Source organism: Capra hircus (genome assembly GCF_001704415.2).
Source record: "Capra hircus breed San Clemente chromosome X unlocalized genomic scaffold, ASM170441v1, whole genome shotgun sequence".
Lineage (NCBI taxonomy): Eukaryota > Metazoa > Chordata > Mammalia > Artiodactyla > Bovidae > Capra > Capra hircus.
The window spans coordinates 45220414-45236514 of record NW_017189517.1 but is presented as its reverse complement, the minus strand read 5'-3'; the positions used below and the strand labels follow the sequence as shown (position 1 = coordinate 45236514).

Sequence of the window (16101 nt, the reverse complement as noted above, 5' to 3'; positions counted from 1 at the left end):
AGAAGATAATAATAATTTGAAATACACAGACTGAAACACAGAGCAAAAGATGAAACATAGAAATAAGCATAAGAGATTTATGGGACATGGTAAAATGAATAATATACTTGCAGTTGGAATTCTATTGTAGAAGGGAAAGAGAGAACAGATCAGAAGTAATATTTGAGGAAAAGTTATCACCACACAGATTTAATAAACATTACAAAACCTAGAGCAGATAGATTAGAAAGAAAACCACATGTAGACATGTACCATACTGAAACTGCTAAGAAATAAAAGCAAAGACAAAAACGTCAAAATATCCAGAAAAATTATCTTTAAAAAAAACCCCCATAATCCTGACAAATGGCTTAAAATAAGGAAGCCAGATTACAGGGAAATGACATAATTAAAATGTTCAAATGAAGATAATGCCCATACTAGAATCCTATATTTAGCAATTATGTCCTCAAAATATGAGAAGAAATACATTTTTAGACAAACAATAAGATCATTTATTATCAAATGACTCTCACTAACAGAAATAGCAAAGAGATTTCTTCAGGTCAAATGAAAATTATCCCAAATAAAAAAAATAAGACAGTTTTAAAAAAAAGAGTAACAGAAAGTATAAGTGGATGGATAATTATCAGTGAATATTGACTGTAGAGAAGAGTAAGAATAATGTCTTTTTGAAAAAAGAATTCAACTCACTGGAAGGGAGCTGAAATCTGCTACTCAGGGATAAGCAGGAACTGTGCGTGGTGATTTGATAAGAATAGTTGTGAACCTAGTAAGGTATGGGATTTGTCACTTGAAGCTCTCTCATTTTCCTCCATGTCAAAGCATCATATAATATTGGTTCTTTATTTTAGGCCACATGCCACAGTTCACCTCTGAATACCTTCTTATCAATTTAAACTTTGTTGATGACTAAAACTTTGAGGAGTAGGATAAAGAAATCAAGTAAGCACTTGACCAGGAGGGAGAGGGTTACAATGTAGGCTGATCATCAAAAAATTAACTTCATGGTCAATGAAAGCAATTGAGGGCCATGTATGGCATTGGTGTAGGCAGCTGTAAATTTAGACTAATCAGTGCCTGTGGCAATAGTGACACCCAGCAGGAAAATGTAGCCATTATTTTATAATAACTTTAAATGGAGTACAATCTATAAAATATCACTGTTGTTCACCTGAAACTAGTATTGCAAATCAAATATACTTTAATAAAAAATTGAAATAAAATAAATAGTAATAATGACAACCATTAGGGGTTTATTTGTAACTTTGTAACTTAAACAAGAGTGCTTTGAGGAGCTCATTATATCAGTTGCTGGGTCCTGCATGAGAAGCAGAAGTTCCATTGAACCCCTTCTTCAAGAGCACAGTACTGTGTCCTCCGAGAATTGAAATGAGTGCCTTGGTCATTTTGAGTAATCACTGTAACTTCATAGCGAATAAGGAGTATCCTGGTGAGGTTTCGTATTGTGGCCTTATTATTTATAGAAGCATCTGTTAGCTTGATTTATATTTTGGGTATCTGTGAGGCAAGAAAGTTCTGGAGTTCTCTAGTCCAAATGGGATATATTAATTTCTCAGAAGGTCATAAAGAACTACCACACACTGGATGGCTTAAAACAACAGAAAGGTATTCTTTCACATAGAAGCCTGAAATCAAAGCTGGGCTATGCTCTATCTGAAACCTCCAGGGGACAATTGTTCCTTGCCTCTTCCTACTCTGGTGGTCCCAGATTTCCCTTGGCTTGTGACAACATATATCCCAGTCTCTGCCTGTATCTTCACATTGCATTCTCATTGTCTTTGTGTCCTCACATGGCTGTCTTCTTGTAAGGATACCACTTATATTGGATTAGAAGCCCACCCTATTCCATCAGGGCATTATCTTAACCAATTATGTTTGTGATGATTCTATTTCCAAATAAGCCACTCCGACATACTAGGGGTTAGGACATCAACATAGCTTTTCTAGGGGATACAGTTCAACACATAACAGAGGACAACTGTTAGGCAATAGCCCAAAGATTTTCAGCATACAGTTCAGTTCAGTTCAGTTCAGTCACTCAGTCATGTCCAACTCTTTGTGACCCCATGGACTGCAGCTCACCAGGTTTTCCTGTCCATCACCAACTCCCGGAGCTTGCTCAAACTTATGTCCGTTGAGTCGGGGATGTCATGCAACTATCTCATCCTTTGTCATCCCATTCTCCTCCTGCCTTCAATCTTTCCCAATCCTATTCAGTATACAGATGGGTATCATTATTGGCAAGGGTATCAAGTGATAAGATGACTGCTTGAAGTCCAATCAAGTGTACTAACTTGAGTTCACATCCTTGATTAGAAACATACTGGATAAAAAATGAAAACCAGCAATTCTCCATCAACCTCCATTGTGCAAAATGGTGGCTATGCCATCTGTAAAGTATATCACTGCTTACTCAGTTGATCTCAGGGGTTTTTTCAGGTATCCAAGGAATCTAGAAGAGGGGTGAATTTCTCTGGCACCGTGGAAAGGAACTGAGGACAGGGGAGATCACTGCATCCTACATTTGGGGTACACCAGAAAGCCCAGGTTTGATTCAGTTCTGTAGAAAGGAGGCCTTGACAGCCATGTCAAGCTTACAGGGTGTTGCTTCCATGATCCAAGACGTAATGGAGAGCTGAACACAGAGGGTCACAAGATAATGGTCTGTGAGATCCTCTTATTTCCAGGAAGGCCAGGTATGTGGCCAGTACTTACTGCTGTAATCATGTACAGGATGCAGCTGAAGAGAGCAATCTTTTTGCATCAGAAGCCCAAGGGCTACTCATGAAACATGAGAGGAGGTTGCTAAAGCCTCTACAGTGAGCATCTACAGCAGACTCTGAGGGCACTAATTGGGATGCCTGTTATACTGTAATTCAAACAGATTCTAAAGCCTTTTGTTGGAGGAGGCACCATTAAAGAGGGGATGATTTGCAGGTAAAACTGTAAATGCACATAAGTAAAATTTGTAAACGAAGAATAAGTTGCTTCCAGATCTCAAAAGACCTAAAAGTGATTGTGTTTGTGTTAATATTGTGGGCCCTAAGAGGTTCAATAAGCTGTTTCTCGATAGAGGCCACCCTTGGTTTACTGAATAAGTTTCAGGAATTTAATGGATGGAGTCAGTTATTTCAATAATGTTGTATATGGGAGACATAAAAATGTGACCTTAACAGAATCAGGTTGGAGTAATCCACTTTGAGGCACTAGTCAATCTTTCCAGATTTCTCAACATCACAAATTGGGATATTAAATGGAGAAGCAGTGAGGATAATCATTCCTTCATTAGGTAGGTCTTTTATAAGTTTCGATCCTTAAAGGTTCTTTTATAACTTACTTTGGGCCATATTAACTATTTTAACTTCAGGATGGGGTGTCAGTTATTGCCCCATTGTGTCAAGTAGATTTGTACATGCCAGATATTTAACTTTGATTTATTGGTCATTGGGTCAGAATGATCATGCCTACTGTAGGATTTTTTAGGGTAATGGGTTCTATGACATTGGGGCTTTGGGGAAGAAAATAATTGATAATTAAGATAAGGCATAACTATTTGTCCTCTATTTTATTTGTATATATTCCCCTAAAGTTATAGGGGATGACATGTTTAAGTTTAGTCATGAAGGTTAGCCAATTAGCACATTTCAGCAGATGTTAAATTTAATTCAGAGCCTATGTTGTAGAAGTACAAAAGCCATTCAGTGCCTTTTATCTTTTTTATGGATAATTAATTTTAGATTGCCAATTGGTGAAATTGTAGATCTTTATTTCAGGGATTTTTGTTTGCTTGTTTCTTGTCCCTGAATCCAGACTTCTTGCTTCTGTGATACAATAAAAACATAAATAATCTTTGTCCCTGGTTCCTGGCACACAACTAAAATCCTTGGAATCTCCGGAGTGATGAATGGGTCTTTTGTATGCTAATAAGATGACTGATGGTTGGGGGTCCTTTATCACTTCAGGATTAGGGTTGATTGCCAGAAAGACCAAAGCATGTTAGAGGATAGAAGCTTGGAGCCACACTCCATGACCTTGGGGCTTCCAAAGTGATGCAGTGTTAAAGAATCCGCCTGCTAATGCAAGAGACACAGGGGATGTGGGTTTGATCCCCGGGTCAGGAATATCCCCTGGAGGAGGAAATGGCAACCTACTGCAGTATTTTAGCCTGGAAAATTCCATGGACAGAGGAGCCCCTACATGGGGTTGCAAAGAGTCAGACAGTACGGAGATACCAAGCCTGCACGCCATGACCTTGAGAAAGGGGCTGAATATTATTAATCACCAATGGCCAATGATTTAATCAATCACGTCTATGTAATAAAGCCTCCATTTCACTCCAGTCTCTGTCATGTCCAACCCTTTGTGACCCCATGCAGCACGCCAGGCCTTCCTGTCCATCACCAACTTTAGGAGTCCACCCAAACCCATGTCCATTGAGTCAGTGATGCCATCCAACCATCTCATCCTCTGTCATCTCCTTCTCCTTCTGCCCTCAGTCCCTCCCAGCATCAGGCTCTTTAAAAATGAGCCAGCTCTTTGCACCAGGTGGCCAAAGTTTTGGAGTTTCAGCTTCAACATCAGTTCTTCCAAGGAACACCCAGGACTAATTTCCTTTAGGATGGACTGGTTGGATCTCCTTACAGTCCAACGGAATCTCAAGAGTCTTCTCCAACACCACAGTTCAAAAGCATCAATTATTCGATGCTCAGCTTTCTTCACAGTCCAACTCTCACATCCATACATGACCACTGGAAAAACCATAGCCTTGACTAGACGGACCTTAGTCGGCCAAGTAATGTCTCTGCTTTTCAATAAGCTGTCTAGGTTGGTCCTAACTTTTCTTCCAAAGAGTAAGCGTCTTTTAATTTCATGGCTGCAATCACCATATGCAGTGATTTTGCAGCTCAGAAAAATAAAATCAGCTACTGTTTCCCCATCTATTTACCATGAAGTGATGGGACTGGTTGTCATGATCTTAGTTTTCTAAATGTTGAACTTTAAGCCAAATTTTTCAATCTCCTCTTTCACTTTCATCAAGAGGCTCTTTAGTTCTTTTTCACTTTCTGCCATAAGGGTGGTGTCATCTGCATATCTGAGGTTATTGATATTTCTCTCGGCAATCTTGATTCCAGCTTCTGCTTCCTCAAGCCCAGCGTTTCTCACAATGTACTCTGCATATAATTTAAAAAAGCAGAGTGACAATATACAGCCTTGACGTACTCCCTTTCCTATTTAGATCCAGTCTGTTGTTCCATGTCCGATTCTAACTGTTGCTTTCAGACCTACATACAGATTTCTCAAGAGGCAGGTCAGGTGGTCTGGTATTCCCATCTCTTTCAGAATTTTCTGCAGTTTACTCTGATCCACACAGTCTAAAGCTTTGGCATAGTCAATCAAGCAGAAATAGATGTTTTTCTGGAACTCTCTTGCTTTTTCCATGATCCAGAGGATGTTTGCAATTTGATCTCTGGTTCCTCTGCTTTTTCCAAAACCAGCTTGACCATCTGGAAGTTCATAGTTCACATATTGCTGAAGCCTGGCTTGGAGAATTTTGAGCATTACTTTACTAGCGTGTGAGATGAGTTAAATTGTGCAGTAGTTTGAGCATTCTTTGGCATTGCTTTTCTTTGGGATTGGAATGAACACTGACCTTTTCCAGTCCTGTGACCACTGCTGAGTTTTCCAAATTTGCTGGCATATTGAGTGCAGCACTTTCACAGCATCATCTTTCAGGATTTGAAACAGCTCCACTGGAATTCCATCACCTCCGGTAGCTTTGTTCGTAGTGATGCTTTCTAAGGCCCACTTGACTTCACATTCCAGATCGTCTGGCTCTAGGTGAGTGATCACAACATCGTGATTATCTGGGTTGTGAGGATATTTTTGTACAGTTCTTTTGTGTATTCTTGCCACCTCTTCTTAATATCTTCTGCTTCTGTTAGGTCCATACTTTATGTCCTTTATTGAGCTGATCTTTGCATGAAATATTCCTTTGGTATCTCTAATTTTCTTTAAGACATCTCTAGTCTTTGCCATTGTATTATTTTCCTCTATTTCTTTGCATTGATCTCTGAAGAAGGCTTTCTTATCTCTTCTTGCTATTCTTTGAAACTCTGCATTCAAATGGGTATTTCTTTCCTTTTCTCCTTTGCTTTTCATTCCCCTTCTTTTCACAGCTATTTGTAAGGCCTCTTCGGACCGCCATTTTGCTTTTTTCCATTTCTTTTTCTTGGGGTTGGTCTTGATTCCTGTCTCCTGTACAATGTCACGAACCTTCATCCATAGTTCATCAGGCACTCTTGTCTATCAGATCTAGTCCCTTAAATCTATTTCTCACTTCCACTGTATAGTCATAAGGGATTTGATTTAGGTCATACCTGAATAATCTAGTGGTTTTCTCCACTTTCTTCAATTTTAGTCTGAAATTGGCAATAAGCAGTTCATGATCAGAGCCACAGTCAGGTCCCAGTCTTGTTTTTGCTGACTGTATAGAGCTTCTCCATCTTTGGCTGCAATGAATGTAAGCAATCTGAATTCAGTGTCAACCATCTGGTGATGTCCATGTGTAGAGTCTTCTTTTGCATTGTTGGAAGAGGGTGTTTGCTATGACCAGTGTGTTCTCTTGGCACAATTTTATTAGCCTGTGCCCTGCTTAATCCTGTACTCCAAGGCCAGATTTGCCTATTACTCTAGGTGTTTCTTGACTTCCTACGTTTGCATTCCAGTCCCCTATAATGAAAAGGACATCTTTTTTGGGTGTTAGTTCTAGAAAAAGTCTTGTAGGTCTTCATAGAATTGTTCAACTTCAGCTTTTTCAGCATTACTGGTTGGGGCATAGACTTGGATTACTGTGATATTGAATGGTTTGCCTTGGAGATGAACAGAGATCATTCTGTCATTTGTGAGATTGCATCCAAGTACTGCATTTTGGACTCTTTTGTTGACTATGATGGCTACTCCATTTCTTCTAAGGGATTCCTGCCCACAGTAGTAGATATTATGGTCATCTGAGTTAAATTCACCCATTCCAGTCCATTTTAGTTCACTGATTCCTAGAATGTTGATGTTCACTCTTGTCATCTCCTGTTTGACCACTTCCAATTGGCCTTGATTCATGGACCTGACATTCCAGGTTCCTATGCAATGTTGCTCTTTACAACATCAACATTGCTTCTATCACCAGTCCCATCCACAACTGAGTGTTATTTTTGCTTTGGCTCCATCCCTTCATTCTTTCTATGAAGTCTCCATAAAATCCTAAATGATTGGGTTTGGAGAGCTTCCAGGTTGACGAACAAATCAAAGTGCTAGGAAAATGACAAGCTTAGAGAGGTAATGGAAGCTTTATACCCCGTCTCTCATACCTTGTCCTAAGTATTCCTTCTATTTTTCTGTTTTTGAGTTGTATCCTTCATAATAAATTAGTAATAGCAAGTTAAATGTTTTCCTTAGTCTTGTGAGCAATTCTACCAAATTATCAAACCTGAGGGAGAATCTGTGATACATGTTTGGTTGGTCAGAAATACAGATGGCAACCTGGGACCTGTGACTGGGGTCTAAAGCAAGAGAAGTCTTGTGGGATAGAGCCCTTAATCTGTGGAGTCTGTGCGAACTCTAGATAGTTAGTGTCAGAATTGAATTGAACTATAAGACACCCAGTTGGTGTCAGAATTAGTTTATATGGGGGGAAAATCCTCATATATTTAGTGCTGGAAGTGTTATGAAGTAAAAACATTCCCCTCACTCCCTCTTTCCTTCCTTCTTTTCCTCCCAGGTTTGAGAGCCCAGTGGCCTGTCTCTTAGGTGGCCACCTCTTCCTGCAGGGAATAGCCAGTCAATCTCTCCAGAGGTGAGGGTCTATATCCAATGAGTTAATTTTGTTTCTGTTCTGAATGAGGCCATCAAGTCCCATCTCCTCTTCTCCTTCTGGAATACCCATTATCCTTATGTTGCCTTTTCTAATAGATAGTTCTCACAGAGTTTCTTTATTAAAACAAACAACAACAACAAAAAAAACAATTAGTTCACCCTCCCTTTATACCCGAATCCTATCTAGATTTCTTTCTTTAAGCTTGCTAATTCTCTCTTCCATATGGTCAGTTCCATTTCTGTTGCTTTCTGATGTTTTCTTTCATTATTGAGTTCTTCAGCTCCAGAATTTTTGTTTGGTTCTTTTCTAGTTTCAATCTCTTTGGTAAAATTTCCTTCTGTTCATTAATTTTATTCCTAAGCTCATTGAACTGCCTTTCTGAGTCTTCCTATAGCTCATTGTGTTTTTTCATGGCAGCTGGTTTGAGTTCTCTGTCAAATCACAATCTTCCATGACTTTAAGTGTGGTTTCTGCAATATTCTCATTTTTTCTTTGTGATACCGAATTATCATGGGTTTTTTTAAACTTGAATATTTTTTCATTTTGTGTACTTTAATTTCAGAACATATTAAAAAAAACATTATACACAACATTCAAACCTCTGGCAAATGTGGAAAGGGATAGGGCCTGAGGCCCTTATACGCTGCCTTAGACAGAAGGACAGAAATAAATTCACTAGACATCAGTAGAGGGGACCTGGTAGGCCAGGGCCACTGCAGCTGCTGCTGGGGAGCCATGGGGACACTATAGAGAGGGAACAAAGTTTGTAGGCAGAAACTCCTAATCTACTTCTATTCAAGAGGTTTCCTCATTACACTCAAGGGGGAATCTCATCAGGAACAGCAGCACTGGGCTCCTCTGCTGTCATATCATCTTCATCAGTGCCCAGGCCTAGCTTGATCATGCCATAGATGAAACTGGAGTTGGTCTAGGGAGCTACCATGGTTTTTACTGGTACTTGATGAGTTGTTTCTCTGCCAGTGCATTTGAAGTAGTGAACACTTTTCTTATTTAGGCAAAATCATGTTTATTTATTTTGATTCTAACAGTTCAACAAGTTGGTAATTAGAGGCTCTTTTAAAATTGTCCAATAGGTGGCACCATAGCTGAAGTTTTTGTTTTTACTTACCTGAGCTGCCTCTGGCTATATTTGAGAAGGGGCACTTTCTATCCTGCCTCTGCAAGAGGTATCACTGGTGCCCTCTTCATCACTGCCTGCGACTCCAGTTTTACTTGTGCCTTGCTATAGCCAGTGTTGCTGGTATTGCTGGTGTTGCTGCCCTGGGTACTTGGATGCCTGGTGCCTCCACTGTGTCTGGGTTTACCTGGGTCACAGGCACCAATATTGTGGTAGAGGGGGAGGAAATGGGTAGAGATAGAGGGAGTCATGGGTGTCACCACAGTCCTGGGGTTGTGGGCCCCATCATATTGCTGCCTGAATCCCTTTGGCCATGAGTACCATTGTAGCCTGGAGGCTAGAGTTGTGTACATCACCTCTGTTGCTGGGATTATGTGAAAAGCTGCCAAGGCCAGGGGATAGACATTATAAGTGCCAATTCTGCTGTTCTCTCAGTTCTGCCTCCTCTATGTGTTCCAATCCAAGGAACGTCAGATATACATACAAACGTGTATGTGTCTGGCATCCTGGTATATTGGGCAGTGGAACCATTTTTGAGTTATGAATGCTTTGCTAGTTGTAGACTGATGCATGTGTGCATGCTTAGTCACTCAGTCATGCCTGACTTTTTGCGACCCCAAGAACTGTAGCCTGCCAGGCTCCTCTGTCCATGAGATTCTCCCAGCGGATATACTGGAGTGGCTTGCCATTTCCTCCTCCATGGGATCTTCCCCACCCAGAGACTGAACCTGCGTCTCCTGCTGCTCTTGCATTGGCAGGCAGATTCTTTATCACTGAGCCACCTGGAAAGCCCATAGATTGATAGGGAGAGACAAAAGGCATATATTATGCAACCATGATGCTAATGTCAGTCTCTATTGGAGTTTTCAACCAAGAAAATGTTTTAATTAAAAAATATATATATTTATAAACTAAAATTTGAAACTATATGCATGCATAGAACTTCGTGCATGCTTAGTCACTTTGCAACCCCATGGACTGTAGCCTGCCAGGCTCCTCTCTCTATGGAATTCGCCAGGCAAAAATACTGGAGTGGGTTTTCACTTCCTTCTCCAGGGGATCATCCTGACCCAGAGATTGAACCTGAGTCTGCTGCATTGCAGGCAGATTCTTTACTGTCTGAGTCACCAGGGAAGTCTTCACCCACTGTTTCAATTCTGCAGTTTACCCCTGTCAAAGTTCTGTGCACACTAACTTCTACAAGGTTCTATCCTTAGTTTTTCAATATGTATCCCTTGCTAAGGCCACTTAACACACCCCTTTTCTTCAGTTATCATCTATAATATGTCTCCTTAGCCAGATCTTTTTCCTGAACTCTAGATCCATAATTCTCAAATGAACATTGAGCATCTCCACTTGGAAGATCCACAGGCCCCACAAACTCAAATTGTTCAAACCAAGATTCCTGCCTTTCCTCTATCAAAACTAGTTTTTCATGCTTAAAAAATAGAAGGTTAATAGATGGAGAAATATACCATGTTCATGGATATACCATGTTCATGGATTGGAAGAATCAATATAGTAAAAATGAGTATACTACATAAAGCAATCAATAGATTCAATGCAATCCCTATCAAGCTACCAACATTTTTCATAGAGCTAGAACAAATAATTTCACAATTTGTATGGAAATACAAAAAGTCTTGAATAGCCAAAGCAATATTAAGAAAGAAGAATGGAACTGGAGGAATCAACCTGCTTGACTTCAGGCTCTACTACAAAGCCACAGTCATCAAGAGAGTATGGTGCTGGCTGGCATAAAGACAGAAATATAGATCAAAGGAACAAAATAGAAAGCCCAGAGATAAATCCATGCATGTATGGACACCTTATCTTAGACAAAGGAGGCAAGAATATACAATGGAGAAAAGACAATCTCTTTAACAAGTGGTGCTGGGAAAACTGGTCAACCACTTATAAAAGAATGAAACTAGAACACTTTCTAACACCATACACAAAAATAAACTCAAAATGGATTAAAGATCTAAATGTAAGACCAGAAATTATAAAACTCCTAGAGGAGAACATAGGCAAAACACTCTCCAACATAAATCACAGCACAATCCTCTATGACTCACCTCCCAAAATATTGGAAATAAAAGCAAAAATAAACAAATGGGACCTAATTAAAATTAAAAGCTTCTGTACAACAAAGGAAACTATAAGCAAGGTGAAAAGACAGCCTTCAGAATGGGAGAAAATAATAGCAATTGAACCAACTGACAAACAACTAATCTCAAAAATATACAAGCAACCCCTACAGCTGAATTCCAGAAAAACAAATGACCCAATCAAAAAATGGGCCAAAGAACTAAACAGATATTTCTCCAAAGAAGACATACAGATGGCTAACAAAGACATGAAAAGATGCTCAACATCACTCATTATCAGAGAAATGCAAATCAAAACCACAATGAGGTACCATTTCATGCCAGTCAGAATGGCTGCTAATCAAATGTCTACAAGCAATAAATGCTTCAGAGGATGTGGAGAAAAGGGAGCCCTCTTACACTGTTGGTGGGAGTGCAAACTAGTACAGCCACTATGGAGAACAGTGTGGAGATTCCTTAAAAAACTGGAAATAGAACTGCCATATGACCCAGCAATCCCACTGCTGGGCATACACACCAAGGAAACCAGAATTGAAAGAGACATGTCTACCCCACTGTTCATCACAGCACTGTTTATAATAGCCAGGACATGGAAGTAACCTAGATGTCCATCAGCAGACGAATGGATAAGAAAGCTGTGGTACATATACACAGTGGAGTATTACTCAGCCATGAAAAAGAATACATTTGAATCCGTTCTAATGAGGTGGATGAGACGGGGGCCTATTATACAGAGTGAAGTAAGCCAGAAGGAAAAACGCCAATACAGTATACTAATGCATATATATGGAATTTAGAAAGATGGTAACAATGACCTATATGCAAGACAGCAAAAGAGACACAGATGCATAGAACAGTCTTTTGGACTCTGTGGGAGAGAGAGAAGGTGGGATGAATTGGGGGAATGGCATGGAAACATGTATAATATAATATAAGAAACAAATCGCCAGTCCAGGTTTGATACAGATGCTTGGNGCCAACTTTTTCACTCTCCTCTTTCACTTTCATCAAGAGGCTTTTTAGCTCCTCTTCACTTTCTGCCATAAGGGTGGTGTCATCTGCATATCTGAGGTTATTGATATTTCTCCCGGCAGTCTTGATTGCAGCTGTGCTTTCTCCAGTCCAGCGTTTCTCATGATGTACTCTGCATATAAGTTAAATAAGCAGGGTGACAATATACAGCCTTGACGTACTTCTTTTCCTGTTTGGAACCAGTCTGTTGTTCCATGTCCAGTTCTAACTGTTGCTTCCTGACCTGCATATAGGTTTCTCAAGAGGCAGGTCAGGTGGGCTGGTATTCCCATCTCTTCCAGAATTTTCCACAGTTTGTTTTGATCCACACAGTCAAAGCTTTGGCATAGATGTTTTTCTGGAACTCTCTTGCTTTTTCGATGATTTACCCATTTACATATCTGGTTCCTTTTATGCTTTGGTAGTAGTGGTTGTTGTTATGACTTTTATGATAAAAAGTTTTAAAGCAGTGATGTAATTAATTTTAAAACCAATACTCTTCTGAAATATACTGCTGTAAGTGTAGTCCTGGTATTACTGAACCAAATTTGGGTCCACTGGCCTGCACGCAGTAAAGCCAATCTACTGACACCAGGTTATGGTGAAGGACACGTAGCAGTTATTAGTATTATAGGCGCCAGGCAAGGAGAAAGGGTCTGGGTGGCTTGTGCTTAATACCCTCAAACTCCCTGAAGGGTTTTTTAGCAAAGCATTCCTAAAGCTTGATTTTTTGGGGGCGGTGTCTCAGGGTATGTGATCAGCTCATGTACTGTTCTCTTGGTTGGTTAATGGTGAAGTAACAGGGTGGTATCACAAGGGTTAATGTCACCAATCCTTAGACGCCAGTAGACCTGGGGGCTAAGTGCACAAGGTCATCAAGTAGTTAAATATCTTCCATTTGGTGGGGATTTTAGCATTTGTAAAGCAACTTAGGAAATGGGCAACAGATACTATTATCTAGGTGCTTCAGAGAGGATCTAAAGCAGAGAATGGGGTAAGGGGTCTGTCTTGGGAAGGTCTCGTATGGTCCTACTGGGTTATACACTTCTGGCAGTTGCAGCAGCATCTGGGAACATTAGAATTACAATCCTCAGGGCCCTGGGCTCAGGCTCAACAAGCAGCATTTTGGGTTCTCAAAAGTCATTTGGGTGATTAAGGTTCTAGAAATACAATAGAATCTCTCTCCCCTCCCTTCTTCTCCCTTTCTCTGCATAGTTCTTCCTCTCCTCCCATCTTTCTCTCCCTTTCCTTCCCCCTCCTCATATGGGATATATGTATATGTATATACGCACACATACAGATACATGACCTATATACAGAATTCACTGAAACCTCTTTACCTATAGAGAATGTGTATTTATTTAACACAGAAAATACATACTTTCCCCCTAAGTTTTTGTTGCTATTTCCTTTTACCTTATCTAGTTCATAAAAAGATACGAGGCAGTTTTCTGATGTTTGTACTTCTGTGCTTTCACTTAGCAAACATGTTCGTGGTTATGCCTTAAATAGTTCTGCCTCATTTGTAGATTTTCAAAGCACGCTAAACGATGTAATGACTCCAGCAAGTTGTTATGGGCTGAATTGTGCCCCACCCACTCCAAATTCATATGTTGAAGCCCTTACCCTCAAAACTTCCAAATGTGACTGTATTTGGAAATAGGACATTTAGAGAGGTAAGTTAGTTAAAATGAGGTCCTTAGGGTGGGCCCTAATACAATATAACTAGCGTCCTGTTGAGAAGAGATTAGGACACATACAGCAAGGACAGAGGGACCACCAGGTAAGGACACAGAAAGAAGGCCGTCATCTGCAAGCCAAGGAGAGAATTCACAGAAGAGAACAGATTCACTGACAGCTTAATATTGGATTGCTCTCCAATATTGAAGAAACAGTGAGAAAATGCATTTCTGTTAAGTTACTCAGTCTATGGTGTTTTGTCCTGGTAATCTTAGCAAAGTAATGCAGAACTATTTACAGAAATGATGGTATAATTCAATCTTAACATCTAATGACTGCCTTTAAGGTACTATGTGGATCATGTTCCTTAACAGAAAGCTACAGCTTTGCGAAGAGTGCCAGAGACCAGTATGAAAAACTATTCACCATGCACAACAACATGGTAAAGCTCTATGAGAATCTTGGAGAATACTTTATTTTTGACTCTAAGACTGTGAGCATAGAAGAATTCTTTGGTGATCTCAACAACTTTCGAACTTTGTTCCTGGTGAGTAATATATCTTAAAGTCTTGCAAGGCTTGTTGCTTTGGTTTTTAAGTGGTTTCTTCCATAAGAATTTTATTTTATGTACCTATGACAACATTGATTTCATGTTAGAGCCCTTTAACAGGAATTGACAGATATTTTATCCCTGTGACATGGATAAAAATTGTTGGCTGGCTTACCGTATAATGGGAACCTAAATGAATTATCTTCAACTTTAGGCACACATGGGAATTTTCCTGCTGGAATTTTATATAAAATGAATGAGTTGATACTCAAATGACCCTGATTCTTTAAATAGCATAATATTATAATTTGACCTAGCTTAAAAATTAACATCTAAAATCCTTTTTTACTCAATGTATTAAAATGCTGTGATTGATGAACTCGTTTCTTTCATAGTCTAGATGAGAAATTGATTCTAAATTGGATGATATAAATCGCCTGGAATACCTAAAGTTTCTTCAAGAATGTGGGCTCTCCTTCTTCAAAATGTAACTCTTGGGGGAAATGGTAAATATTAGCATTAATTGGAGGTAGATCATCAGGGTGCCAGTTATGATGCTAGAGGAAAGCAAAAACTTTGTTGTATAAATGCTGTGGAAATACTTCTTTACCTTCAGTGAAGGCATCGTAAAGCACAGTCTCTGTGATCTTTATGATCATAACATAAAGAGGTGCACAATAGTTGTATTGAACGAGTCCATTTATTAAAGAAGGAATTCTAGCAATTATGCCCAGCAGGAAGATCTGTCAACAAACTAATTCATTGAAGTTTGAGGTATGTTTCTATCCTCAAAGCAATTATTTGCTAAATAAGGCTCTCTCTTTTAATTGATGGTGTTGGCCCCATTAAATAATTTGATTTTGGTGTCATTGTAGTCTATACGCTACAAACATTCTTGTAGAAAACATTTGCTTTCATCTGCTGATTTAGGACATGTGACCCAGAGTACACCCCAGCTTTGGTAATAGAAGCTAAATGAAAAACTTTCATAAATATGATCATTTGTCTTATTTTTTTATGGAGAATATTAGCTTAGTTTGGCCTTTGTTCTTTGCCACTTAATAGGCATGCATGTTTTATTTTTTAGTAGTAAAATGTGTTCTATTGTTAGAGTTATTTTTTTCAAAACTTTGAAGTTGTAAATACGACATGAACATAGGAACACACTCAGGTTATAACTACTTGAATTATTTTTGAAAAGAATAAAAAATCTGTTAAAAGGACTGGGAACTAGTAAACACACTTCAATTGACACATGGAAAAAAGAAATCAAATAATTGTTTGCATAGCATCAATGTCTATGGGTGAATAAAGAGAAACAAATGTAATTAACATTGTCAATCCCTATGAAAAAGGATTTTGCTTTAATATGAATGGGATCCTACAACACTGCTTGTCATATTATGTGCCCCTCACCTCCCCAATACATGGACACAGAGTAAAATTTGCTGTTCTTCTCTTATGTTGCAACATTTATTTAAGGACAGTTCTTCTGTGACAGCCTGTGTTTAGTCTTATTATCCAGTTGCTTAGAAGACTTCCTAAGAGCTATAGTTATATTATCTCTCAATCATAATTTTCAGAAGCTAAGGATATTAATGATAAGAAGAACTAATTGTATGTCCTGGTGCTCTCACAAATAAGCTATGTGGTTAGGTTAAGTCATTTATCTTTCTAGCTAGTTTGCTAGTTAGGAAATGACAGAATTACACTACTG

The 16101-nt window shown here is 39.2% G+C and overlaps 1 protein-coding gene across 1 annotated transcript in view; it reads left to right on the top strand.

Annotated features, from left to right (window-relative positions):
• DIAPH2 (diaphanous related formin 2) overlaps positions 1-16101 on the top strand; it is a gene marked incomplete in the record, with an annotated part of 842722 nt that overhangs the window by 751617 nt on the left and 75004 nt on the right. Inside the window, 1 exon segment of the mRNA XM_018044114.1 lies at positions 14217-14381. Coding sequence (XP_017899603.1) covers positions 14217-14381 — 165 coding nt within the window.